General features: G+C 30.1%; 1 protein-coding gene across 6 annotated transcripts in view; it reads right to left on the bottom strand.

Annotated features, from left to right (window-relative positions):
- Positions 1–14531, bottom strand: part of Shal (Potassium voltage-gated channel protein Shal) — a 303578-nt gene that overhangs the window by 55339 nt on the left and 233708 nt on the right. For 2 of the 6 annotated variants that reach the window (XR_012756114.1, XR_012756115.1), the window contains exon 5: positions 39–122. The exons of 2 other annotated variants lie outside the window; for them this stretch is intronic. Coding sequence is in view for 2 of the 4 variants with exons in the window: in XM_075363305.1 (XP_075219420.1) it covers positions 66–119 (54 nt within the window). In the remaining 2 variants the exon portion in view is untranslated. The remainder of the gene's footprint in view (positions 1–38; positions 123–14531) is intronic. 2 more of the 6 variants (XM_075363305.1, XM_075363306.1) reach the window with 1 other exon arrangement.

Raw genomic sequence — 14531 nt, 5'->3', positions numbered from 1 at the left:
AGCATAGTAAATTACTACAGGTAAAATGCAAGAGTTACCTGTTTTATACTGAGTGGGACCTCTCGTCACTCTCGTATACAGTGGTTCACCTTTCGTGCTTCTTCTAGGTAAAGTGTACACTACTAAAACATATTTACCACAAAATTTAGAGTTTAATAGACCAGTTTTATTATAATTTTCCGGAAAATATTTTTATTGTTATTTCTTTAATAATAAACGAATCAATAAAAAGATTTTCTTCATTTTTGTAAATATGAAATCGTAGTCTCATTTCGAAAAAAATTACAAATATTTTGTAATTATAATACCTCATATTTTATTGAAATCATTTTATTCTTTTTTACCTACGAAAATTTATTAATTTATAGATTTATTTTTTTTTAATTTCTTTTTTATTTTTATATTAACTTTGGTATATTCGAACAGGTAGGCTAAAATAAAACACACACATTTTTGGATCAAACATAAATAAATAAAATTCACAAAAATTGTAAACAAAATTGACAAAAAATATAAATACAAAAAAATAAATATTAAAAAAATTCGTTTTTATTATCGTAAAAATGATTGTTTTTGTAATCCAAATGAAAAAAAGTAGGCCAAAATAATTTTTTTCAGACCTATTTTAGAAAGTGACGGTTACGTATGCGCCTCATATATATGCATGCTGTATTTCAATACTAACACACAAACGTAACTGTGTTTATTAATGTATAGAATAAATTTCATCAGAATAGAACATATCAATATTTTTAAGCGTCTCATTTTGTGTATAACATTGATGCTTGCTATTTTAATCTTCGTGAAGGAAGTGTTAGGTTTATTAGTCTCTATAGTCAAAAATTAGAGAGACAGGGTAAGTAGTTTAGTCTATTTCTGTTTATGGGTAAGAAACAAGTTATTTTTGCTTAATGCGATATATATTAGGAAAAGTTTGTTTCTTAATCCTAGAATAACAAATCCTATATCTAAAATTAAGTTTCGTAATACATTAACTCATGTGAATTGCGCTATTCCTCCATTAGAATCTGTAATGATTATGTGTGTGTGCACGTGCTCATCACACACACACACACGTGTTTGGGTCACTATTTGTCTTAAACAATTAAACAATTCATATATTATTTACACATTTATGAAGGTTCACATTTTCATGATTACAATATTTTTTTTATGAATATATATTTTTATAGGTGTTTCGACATATTGTGTTTATTTATTCGATAACAGTAACTTTTTATTACGAACACATCCATATTTGTGTATTTATCAATAGTTTCTTAAAAGAGAAAATCGTAAGGGTTTTGGTATTAGTTGAGAATTACAGGTTTATATATATATATATATATATAAAACTAAAATTGAAACATAATTTGTTAATCATTGTAAATACATTTCGTCAACGATCGGATATGGAATAGATATTTATAGCGGGAAAAACCCGTCGGGACGTGATGTGGTAATCAGTGGTAACCAGTAAGATTAGATAAATTTTTAAAATCGGTTCGTTGGCATAATCTTAAATAAAACAATAAAATCCATTGAGAAATTTTTTTTTTGAGAACCCTCTTAATATTGTGGGCCCAAAAAACCGACCTTATGCGCCAGATATGGATTTAAAAGAAATACATTCAATTAATGTCTTTGATTTTTTAGTTTTACTGTTAGTAATCGCAATACAGACCTTAGATGTATAGTTTGTTTCACGTTAGTTAACCATTAACCTCTAGACATTAATAGTTTATAAAAAAAAAAAAAAATAGCATGAAATCAGTTAACTAAGTATTCTAAAATAAGTTTAAAATTTCGTGGAATGTGAAAAACTACAGTTTTTTTTTCAGTTTTACCGTCACGACTAAAACAACAATAAAACGTTTGCAAAAAAATTAAATTCCCTACATTCTATTTTTTTTATTAAACATTTTTGTTGTACTATTGGTAGCGGTAGAAAAAGTATATATATAAATTTTTTTTTTCTTAAATTTTTGTGGGTGGTGTGTAGAACACTCCGATGACAATTTTTCTCTCCAGATTTTGGTTCTGATAATCAGAAAATTGGACATAATAGTTTAGCGTATGTTATATTCGTAATGTGAAGGAAGCACTTTATTTTACACAAAACAAACTATTTTTCAAAAGTTATATTTAAAAATTTATAATTAGAATTAATATTATTTAATATCATACCGGAATATGTTTTTGAATAATCGAACGTTCTGAAATCTCGTTATTGTCGTGTAAGAACCGAATAGTCGTATTTTAATACGAAATTTCAGATTTAGGTTGAGAAAACTGTTGCAGTTTCTGCGGAACAGATGAGACACGTGAAGAAATTATTGTCATGAATACCTAGGATTAAAGCTTAGTAGCAGTATCAAGTATTTTAAAACACATTTATCTCCGGAATAACACACGAAGGAAAAAAGATTTACGCCTGAATAAAATATTCTAATAAATTATTAAAAATATTTTGTATTAACTGTATACTTACGTTCATTCCTCATAACGTTGCGTAATTTGAACGATTTGGTTCAACGGTTTTCAATTTATTGGATATTTTCCAAGTAATAGCTATTTCAGTCAGGAATGGTTATTTTTAATGAAATATTTTTTTGCTTTCGTTTTCATAAACTGATTAAATAAATGTGGGTAGTAAATAATAACAACACTTATTACGTCATGGATGGAGTGTTTAAAAGTTAAAAACCAAGATTAAAAGTTTGTCATTAATGTAGACGATGATTATTTTGATATTTTACATCAAAATGATCTCGAGTAGATAGATAGTTGTACTAAGATGCTTACCAGATTATGTAGCTAGATAATGGGTATTTAAAAGAATTATCCTATAACTGAAGATTAATATTCAATTTATAAGACATTTTAATTTAGTGTTTTTATAATTATACAAATAATCATTATCTATTTAAAATGTTGATTTTATTTTTCTATATATATATATATATATATATATCTTTGGGTTTTTTAAATTCTATTTTAATAGAAACAATAATAATAATACCGTCTGACAATAATAATATCGTATTTTTCATTAATTTGCACATTTTTAGAATTTATCGAAACGAACTCATTTTTTTCTGGTGAAAATAATTTTAATTAATTTTTTTTTTAAATAACCAATCCTGTCCGTAATAGTTATTAATTAAAATCGGCCTATAATTTGAAAGCGATCAGTCAAAAAATATTGAAATTTGATGAGGTCATTTGAAAAAGTATTATTTGGCGGTCAGCAAGTTTTATCTTGTTGTATGTATGAATTGTTGTCGTATGTTTCTACATTTAGTAAAATTGGATTAAATGAAATTGTCAGAAAATGGGTGCTCGTATTTAGTTACCTTTGATTTTTTTTTTTTTTTTTTTGAAAAAGAAAAGAATATATATATTTCGCAATTTTAGAGAAATATAACCGGAGAATAAAATTAAATCGCCGTTGATTTTTTTTTACCATTTATGAAGCCGTTTATTAAGAATGAAATAGGAAAAGATGTATCGCGACGATAATTTCTGGTTACTCGTATTTGAAACCAGTATTTTAATTCAGCTTGCACTATTTTTTTTTTTAAATTTGCTTGGCATTTCTCCCGTCACCACCCCATTCGGTCGCCCTAAAGCATAAGACCGAATGTCTGTGCCACAAACTGATCCCCGAACAGTTTAGCGGCCAGTATCCTAACATAGCTCCTAGAGCTTATCTATCAGTGTGAGCAGAATAAGCGCGGTGCCATGCCCCACCGGCTTACGTGTTCCAACCGTTCACTTGTCATATATTTGCTAAAATGGGTAGGCGCACCCCGTTAACTACTTAAAATATACATGACATCCATAATAAAATTTATTCCGTCAAGGACAGCAATTTGCTGCCACGCCTAGGTCGCTGAATGCCAGCAAGTACCTGTCCACCATTCTATAGCGCTTGGAGCTATAATAATTGGCTGGTAGTCAGCTACACTCAGAGTTAGATTCCCATGGAAATGCGTTAAGAGTCTTTCCCTTATGTAGACTACGGATGCCGGTTGAACAAAGCAACTATATCTAGGAACTCCCACACGGTCTGACAATGCGGGTCTCGCCGCTTGTGAGTGGCCAATTTCTCCCCCCCTGACCTCTAAGTTCCAGGGTGGTCTGGTCTTTGCCCCCCCCCTCAAGAGCAGGGCAGTCAAACATAAGGTGTCTATTTGTCGCAAACGCACAGCTCATAAGCTGCTAGGCGGAATCGAAACAGATATTGGTTCAAGTTAACGTGGTTGGCTAGCATCTGGATACCCGTTGCCTATAAAAACGATCTCGAGGCATACCATCCCCCAAGATCCTCTATAAACTTATACAAGGATCTTCCCTTAGTAGTGGTATCCCATTTCAGCTGCTATGCTTTCATCGCGAGGCTCTGCAGCCTCTTCCACAGGCGGGAGATGGGCAACTGAACGAAATTTAGATCCGGTGCATTGTGATCACCATTCCGCTCCGATACTGGCCCGGCTCGAAACCGTATCCCAATTACCTCGGTCTACCGGCCTCTTCGCAATCTTCACATTGCTGCCCGAACTTTCACCACTAAATCGATTGGAAGAGCCTTTTCCAATACGGTGCTAGTGTCGTAGGAGGTTGTTTTAAAAATACCAGTGCATACAATTAAGGTTCTGCGCTGGGCCCGCCTGAAATTTTGAAGAATTGCTCTATTCATATCCAACCTATGCGCCCAAACGAGTGCCACGAAAGAGGTCATCCTTTCGAAGACACTTTGGTTCACCATGTACATTTGACGACCTGACAACACATAATCTTTCCGAGCAATCCTCCTAAGTTTGTGCATCACTGAGACGGCGTCCACCATTACTTGCCTAATGTGGTTGCTAAACAGCAACTTTTCATCAAACAAAACACCTAGGTACTTATGAACTCGAACTCGGCTGATTACACAGCCTTTACATCTAATATGGGGGTTACGACTGTGTGATAATTTGTCTGCACCCTTGAGAAGCATAAACTTCGACTTGGACACAGAAATCTTTAAATTTCGAATCTCCATCCAGCCCCTCTGAGGTTGACAAGACTACCTGCGCCTGGTATTCTAGCTGTGGTCGTGAATTACTACGAACGGAGACAGTCGTCGGCGAAAGCCTGAGCCGTGAACCCTTTTGGAAACGACAAACCTAGAAATCCGTCGAATACTAGGTTCCACAGCAGGGGACCGAGAACCGAACCCTGTGGGCTTCCCCTGGTAACAGAGCTTTCCACAACTAGGTGCGCATCCTTAAACAGAGCCGTACGGTTAGACAAATAGTCGCGTTCTACGGCCTGCAGGGCTACGGGAACATTGTGGCGTTCCAACTGATACAGGACAGAACTCTAACACAAGGAAGGAAATGCTGCCTCTATGTCTATAAAAATTGCCAAAACATATTTACAGTTGGCGCTTTCCACCTCGGCAAGAGCATTTAAGATGCAATCCTCGGTGCCAACCCCTTTCCTGAAGCTATATTGGCTTCGATTTAGAAATATTTACAAATAAATATTATTTTATAATATAAATATTTATATTTTATTATAATAAAATTAAATATTTATAATTTAGATATAGTATTTACTTCCTACTTCAGCGTTTATTTTTAATTTCTTCATATTTCATTAAGTTAAAACAAATTTTCTCATAGCTTATTTGGAATTTAAAGAATAGGTTCGTTTGAAATGATATAAATTTAGTGTTAAATTGTGCCGGTAATATTTTATCGTACACTAGTACACTTATCACGTGTAACGATTCAGAAGGAATGGTTAAATCTCTGTATGTTACTTCTTACATTGTTTAGTTATATGAGTTTTGCGACAGCTATTGCACTGAAGTAATTTAAGAAATTTAAAAAGTTTAGTTTATCGTAAGACTACTATTTTTCCCTTATTAGTACATAAATTAGGAAGAAACGTATAATTATCTCAAAATAATAAACAACCGATAAGGTTGTGTTAATACAAAAATAATAATTAATATAGCACATTTCAGGTACAGCATCGTATCTATGCTGTCCTCTACAATCTTGCTGTATTTTAATGATTTTCTAGTCAAATAATGGGTGATTCCCAGTCAGCTAAAACCGAACACAGTTCGTATTTAACGAAGAACTCCCCCGTCCATCACGTTCATCCATCTTCAATGATGGAGGAATTAGAGACGATCCGGCGAATTGCTATCCATATCATCCCTTGGGTACTGTTGACTGTAAAATGAGGTCACTATATATACCACCCGTATATAAATTCCAAGGGGGATAAACTCTATCAAGTCAACGGTTCTACCTTTTTAATAGAATAGCGAGATCGATATACGAATAGAAGATCCGTAGATAACATAGTCGAAGTTGAAATACATACAAATCCATCTGCAAACATAGTACATCCCTAGGGATCATTACTATGTTTCTCTCACGTCATACCCTTACTTTTTACAAGAATGAAAGTTTATCGCAAAATAAAATTTAGTTTATCAAAAAATAGATAAGTAAGTTTATAAAATATTCATCACTGGTTTTTTTTTTTTATAATGCAGTTATTAAGAACATTTTTTCACTATTTTATTTAGGGTCTGTATATACTATATTTATTGAATACTAAACGTTTTTCTATTACTATTTTCTTTACTTTTTGCATATGCTTTTTTCGGAATAGGTGGAATCTGAGTAAAATTCAGCGTTATATTGCTAATGTTATTAACCGAACTATGTGCGCTAAAATTTTGTTTTAGTTTCACTTTACCTTAATTTATCAAACACGTGATTTACGTAGTTTATTTTTGATGTTGCTTTGTTCTCCTTTTGTGAAATATTTAAAGATTACAAAAGAATCAAAACTCATTAGACTAGTTGAGAAGGTACCCAAAATTCTCTTTAGTTTTTTATTGTTTGTACTTTCAGTCGGTTTCTTGTTTCAAACATAAATTATATTCTGCGATACAAAAAATTGAGTACAAGACAGCATGTAAAGGAAACCGCAGTACCTTGAGAATTACTTTACTCTTTTAATATTGTACTGTCGAAATTTTAATCAGCGGTGTATTTTGTTTGTTCATATATCGTGATCTGTTTGTAGCTTCTGAAATTTTCACCTTCTGTTTATTTATTATTTTATACCTAATTTTCTTTAGGTTTGTTTTACCATCTCGTAGTTCTGTTTACGTTTAGTTTTGGTAGTTAGACCTATGTAATTTTAAGTCGATTTATTATATTTTTATTTTCATTTATTAATACTTTGAAGTTTATAATTACATTAATGGCATTATGTAGTGAATGAGAGGAAATAATACATTGTGAAGCCTGGGATAAAGTTCGAAAAATGCGACAAAGAAACAGAAGTAGGTAAACTATTTACTACTTGGTAAAGTGTTCATTAAAGAAATAGTAGAGATTCAAACTATACAGGTGTAATTGAACGCATCGGACCAAGAATTAGAAAGGAATGGCGAGAAGCAGGCGATTCAAATTTCAGAATTTCAGGAAAACGTAGACCTTGGCCATAGTTCGATGGACAACTTCATCCTATAATCTATTAAGAATAAAATTCGTGGCTTTTTATTTAATTAAAAAAAAAAAAAAAAATAGTTTCCGAGCGTCCCAGATTATAAATTATCATTAAAGGGAAAATTAACTTTTCTTATGGCGTTGATATTAAAGAAAAACACTTAAAACTATCGGTTTACAAATGGGAAAAGTCTCAAAATAAGAGAAGAATTTTATTTGAACGCGGAAATACTTCACAGCCATACGAAAAGCGCGGGATGAAGAAAACTATTTACTATTCTTTTTCATGTCCTGGTTGATACATTTTTTAATGAGATTATTATGTAATCTTAATATAGTATTAAATTCTCGTTATCAAAAAAAGAATAAAAGAAATGATAAAATTGCTATAAAAATTTACAGTCTATTATTGTTATTAACAATAATAGACTCAGTTCTGATAATGTTTTTTAAAAACGTTATCGGTTTTGGTATGATGAAATACTAGAATACATGTCAAACGGCCTTCGCTCGGTCTATTGTACCTCATGAGTTTCGTCCTGTTCCTCCATTTCAACATTCTGTTTTCCCCCAATTTCATATTTGCCAAACCATCTCGATTTCACTGTTTATATCCTCTGCAATAAATCATTCACTTATTTTTCTTTCGTCGCCTCGTTTTTAGGTTGCGATAACTTATATTTGACATCTTCTTACCCATTTATTCCCAAGACTTAGTATACTAAGCGCTATTGAACTTAGCGGGCGCCCTAGTGTGTTACTGTGTCAAATAAAAAAAAATCGTTGAAAAGTGCAATTATACATGTAATAAAAAAATTTAAAAAAATTTTTTGTCGTTGTTTTTAATTGGCTTGAAAATATTTAAAAAACACTGTTTTCAGATCTTGAGAAAAGTAAGATTAGGCAGCTAAAAAAAAATAACTGTCGACGCTAAAAATTTGATAGTTTAGCATTTGATAGTTCATCTAACCCTTATTTATTACTCTACCGAGTTCTAGTTAGATTTAACGATTTTTAATACGCAATCCACATGACTTTTTAAATCAAAGAAGCGCGTTCCGGAATCTATTGAGCGTTTTGAGATAAAGTTGGCATTTTTAGAATCGTCACAGCAACATAAATTTTACTATAACAATTTTAAATTAAAATAAAATGTTCGACTTAGATTTGAAACTGTATTATGAGTTAAAATGGTGCACGTGGAGCGTCAGTTCTCTAATATACCAGCGACCGATATAACCTGTATTACCGCTTTTATGAATAAATGAAGATTTACTTTATTAAATTTATCAATAAGTTTTCAACGAACAAACAATTCATTATTTGATTTAATATGTATGTACGCGTGTGTGTGCGAACACTTTTTGTCTCCGATTTTGATCTTGATTTCGGGTTCGTTTTAATCATCGTTAGAGGATTACAAAAATAGACGAATGGCCACGATCGGCCGTCGGGTTCACCTCAAAATGGCCACCAATATTAAAATTTTGTAATCGTTACGCAATAACGATGTAAGCTATCAAGTTGATTTAAACGCACTAATGTAAGGTTTACTGAAACGCATAAAATATATAATTATGAATTTTGTAAATCACGTGTAAGACCCCAGAATGGCGGAAAAACATACTTCTTTTAATTAAAAAGAAATAAAATATGCCATAAAACTGCCAAAACACGAGATAAACAAATTATATTAACTTAGCGTGTGTAGGACCCCCATAGAGATTTATTAAAAATATAATAAACTCATTTGCGCCACTTGCAAATTTAAACAACAAAATTTAATTTAAAATTAGAAAAATGTGTAACTTTGTAATTGTAATAGATGCTGAAAAGGAACCGACATCATATAAGACTATCGATTATTAACAAAATGTATGAGTACTGATTCGATCGGGCACCAAATAATGATCGAGTGACCTAAGAAACTTTAAAATATAAAAATAATCCCTTAAAGGCTTATGGAACGTACAATAATTAGCTTAATATAATACAACGATAAGAATGTTTGTTCGGGAAAGTCACGGTAGACTTCTCATCGATAACTGGTCTGAACTTAAATTTACTAATTAAGTGGAAGTATTTTCATGGATTATTAACTATTTGATAAGCCTGAGCGATAAGAAAGAAAAATCCATATTTTACTACTCGCAACAGGATTTATATTCAGTTGAAACCGTAAATAGATGTTTTACCAAATTTATTGCAAAACGACCGTCAAATCCCGGAATGCACTTTTTTAAAAAAAAAAAGCCATAAGCTTTTAAAAATCATTTAATCAAAGTTTTACTTTGCAGGATGATAAATGTAGATTAAATGAACAAAATGTTACGATATGAAATTTCTATTACAGACAGTAATTTTTTTTATCGCAGTTTACTTTTTTTTACGAATAAGATGTAGACAGCTACAAAAATATAACTGTCGGCAAAAATAACTTTCACCTCCTGAAAAAACCGTGCGTTTTTCTACTTCTATGTAATTTGGCAAGTCATCGGCCAAGTTATATGGCGCTTAGTATAATTAGGACATTGAAGGATATAAGTCAGGTATAGCTTCATATATTTGTAAAACATTACTAACAAAATGTTCTACTTATGAATAATAAAATTTCCAGAATTTATAAGTATTAAGAAGAATTCGACTCTATAGGTCTTCAACTTTAAAGTTCCTACGATTAAGTATAATATCTAGTCTTTTAAATCACTTTACACAGCTCAAATCACCTCGTTAAATCGCATCTCGTTAAAATCACTTTACATCATTTTACATGTTTTGAGTTGATGTAGGCTACACCGGGCACAGAAAATCATAATACGTTTAGATTTTAGAATTAATTATTTGAGATATTGAAAACGTACATATTTTAATTAATATTTAATAACAAAAGTATTTATAAGATATGATTAATGCATTTAATATGACCACAAACATTAAATATAATTATGAAAGGTGGGATAATTTGTTGAATTAATTGTTAACAGAATTTGGTATATATCAAAAACAATTACCGTTTTAATATGCGGTTAAATAATCCTGTCATATTTAATTAGATTAATACTATATAATAATATAAACAAATACGAAATGCCTATTTATTTTGTGTGTGAAATTATAATCTTACTTATAATCTTATTATATAACTGATAAATAACGTTTTATTATTTAAAATATAAAATAATAAAATCAAACCTTTCATGTTATTTTTTTGTGGTTCTGTTATATCTAAAATTTCTAAATGTTGTAATTTGATTTGGTTGAACGTAAATTAACAAACATAATAAAATTAATTAAGTAACTTCGCAAAATTCAACATGGAAAATACTGAACCGTCAGTTATCGTATTGAGTAGTAAGCCTGTCGAGAAACAAATGAAGAGAAGTGAATTTCTTCCACTATTGAAAAACGACTAATATAGATGTAGTCAAATAGATGTCATCAAGGAATAAAACGCTTACAAACAGACCGAATGGTCAAAGTAAGAGAAGTTTACCGAACTCCTAGGCGATCTACGGTTACAATTAGGTGGTGCTAGCTTTAATCCCCGTGAAAAATATTTTATTTTTACCGTCCTTTTCTTCTCGTTACTGCGCTCAGTAGATCACCGGCTTCAAAACGAATTAGAGAGCGTTGTGTAATCAAAAAGAACAGTAAATATTTCTCAATACTAGACAAAATAAAAGATTTCTGACATACAAGAACGAATAAATAAATACAGAATGAAATTATTACAAAAGTACATATTTTTTCGTGTTAAAAAATACAGTTACATGGCTGTTACCTTCACTAAAACATTCTAAACAGCGAAGATAATGACACGAGGTAGCAAGTTTTTCTAGATAAATTTTTATCGTGATTTTAGGTTCCAAATAAAATAAAGAATTGTTTATACATAGAAAAAATTAACATCGAGAAAAAGACTTATTTCATATATTTCTCAGACTTGAAAAGGAAAATTAATATGATTTTATCCAAAAATAAATATAAAACTCTGAAATCGTATCTAAATATTTGATCTAAGTTTCATTAAAATTTGATATAAATCGAGTTTGATTTTAAAAGGCGAAAAATTTTTCGTTTTTGCTTAAAAAATAAGAAATCTTTAGTTCTCATTCAAAAACGAAAACACATCTACAAATATCCTCAACACGTTTTATTCTATTTTATTCTAAAAGAGATGAAAAAATGTTAGCTGAAATATACCATGATGAAACATACATTAATGTTCGGTGAATTCTCCAGGGATTTGTCTTTAAACTTGGATATTCGTATTTTTAAACCGATAATAGTCTAGTACTGTAACACGTACACAGTGTGTATACAATAATTTGGTACAAATAACGTATTTTTACACTTAAAAAAAAAATCATAGACGTAAATAAATCTTAATAAAAGGTTAGATTGTTAGTTTTTGCAGGTAATATAAAACTAATTAATTGATATTTGCTCTTGTTAACGCTAACAACAGGATAGTTTATCCGTACTAGTTTATTGAATCGAAAAATCTATCGGCTAATATTCTAGAAGGCTATGAATTCAGCTTCTCTGTTGCCACAGATAGAAACCAACGTCTTTTCTGTTTATTGTTGATAAATTGAAATATTACTTACTAATCGGTGCAGGTAAATATATTTTCACTTTCATCGATTGGTTTAAACAAGGACTATACCTTACCTTAAGATCTACCTGTAGATGGTTAGGTCCCTCTTTTTTGAACAGATTTTTGGAATTTTCTTGTGCGAAACGGATTTAAAGAAAAATATTAAATGCCATCAAATTTCTTGCAATTTATGCCAAAAATTATAAAATTTTTTATTGCGTTCCATCTCTCATTAAATAAATAATTGAAACTTTTATCTCAGAGAGATTTTAACAAAAACTTAAAATGATTTAACATTTAAAAACTTAGATTCGTAAAATTTGCATAAGTTTTGCCTGGCTTTTAAAATTTTAATAAAAAGGTCTTTTTTCTGTCGATGAGAAATGTTACATTTGTCTTTTGTGATGCTTTATTTTACATTCTACGAGATAAAACCTGCCTTAAATGAAACCTTGGAATCTTATTTCACTTGTATTTTTCTTTTCATTTATATATTTGTACGCGTGTGCTGTTTACGGTAAAACGTTTTGTAATTGGACCACCGATCTCCTAGATCTGATTCCCCGGGTTTGAGAAGGAGGCCAGAATTAGGTTTGGTATAGGAACGTCCGCAACCCTTCGAGAGTTTCCTTGTTAGCATGGAATTGAAATATTGCGTTTTTAAAGCTTCTTATTTAAAAAATAAATTATTTTGGGGTGCGAGTTAAATTTAATGGTGTCGAAGCGGTCTGGATTTTCTCCTCCACTCGATCTCCATTAACCAAAAAGAATCAGAATATCTCCATATTAAAACAATTATTTTTTAAATTAGAAAAACTTAAGGAAAATCGTGGTAAAGCGATCAGAATACCCAGTTCGTCCTGGAATTTAAAAATAATCTGAAATGCCTTTCGATTAATACTAAATTAGATATAGTAAAAATCAATGTTTAATAACATTATTTTTTTATAATTTCCCTTAGCACTTACTGCCGCTTGAACTATGACCATGCACTACTACATGATATGGTTGCCTTAATATGCGCTCCTTTTTAATAATAACTTAGTTTTGTTAATATAAATGAGTAACCCTGAATCAGTAATATGAATGTATTTTTAAAACTATATATACTCCAGTTTCTCTAATAAAATCTCTTTTACTAATTAGCACGATATAAAATATAAGGTACATTACTGTCATATAAATAAAACTTCAGTTAGAACAAGTGTTATTGATATTATCCTAAATATAGAATTTTTAATTCTATTTTTTCTGGACTGACGTTTAACAGAAATAGCATCTTTTATTAACGAGTGTTTTATTATTTAAAGTTTAAAAGTGTATTTTAACATTTTTTTTTCAATTATTTATTTATTATTTTTTTTTTAGTATTACCAGTTTATACACAGTATTTAAAAACTTATTTCGAAGTAAATTGTGTAACAAATCTAATATCTTTAATAGTTAATATGAAGTGCTCATTTACTTCATAGAAATTGTGCATTAAACAAATTTAAGATACTTTATGTTATTAAAAAAAAAGACAACAACAACAACAACAACAACAATAACAACAACAACAATAATAATAATAATAACAATAATTATAGAGAAATAAGTGAAAATATTGACATGCAAGTGTGAGAACTAGTATTTTTTTAAAGTACTTTTTTTAGTTAAAAGAAAAAATTGCTTTAATTTAAATGTGTATCACAATGCGCTTGCATGCAAGCACAGTGCAAATAATATATGAATTATTTTTAAATTCTAATGGAGGCATACATTTTTAGTTAGGAAAAAAAACAACAGAAAACATGCATAAATTTATAATATATCGTTAAATTCTATTGAAGTAATAAATTCGTTAATTCCACAGTATTTAATTTTATTTTTAATATTATACCTATAATTTATTTTGTCGGTTATTAGAAAATTGAAAAAGTAAATAAACTCTCAGTAGAGATTAACATTTACTGATTTAGTTGAAATGTGATGTGATATCTAGCTTTCTAATTATTAACATTTCCCATTACACGTTATACAAATACGCTTTATTTTATTGTTTAATTATTTTATTCTATTCTTGTTCTGTAGGGAAATACTTATTCTATAAACATTTTATTGTTTAATTTTTTTATTCTACTAGATATTTGTATTTTTTTTTTCACTGGATTCATACACAAATACACATTTAAAAATTAATAAAAGTGCGTAAATTCAGAGTTTTTATGAGGGTAGAGTTGATACAATGTAAAAGAAATTGTAAAATTTTTGTGTTTAAAGGAAAGGTTTAACGTCTTATGAAGTCCAAAGAGCTGTTCGAGTTAAATACGTATGGTAAATTTAGTTATTATACTAATAGTATGGCATAGCGTATTATATACGTCGCAGTATATGTGCATAAAAGTTTCTATCCGGAATAA

Source organism: Lycorma delicatula, chromosome 4 (assembly GCF_047948215.1).
Source record: "Lycorma delicatula isolate Av1 chromosome 4, ASM4794821v1, whole genome shotgun sequence".
Taxonomy (NCBI): domain Eukaryota; kingdom Metazoa; phylum Arthropoda; class Insecta; order Hemiptera; family Fulgoridae; genus Lycorma; species Lycorma delicatula.
Note: the sequence above shows the minus strand (reverse complement) of the source record. Positions and strands in the feature narration are given on the sequence as shown.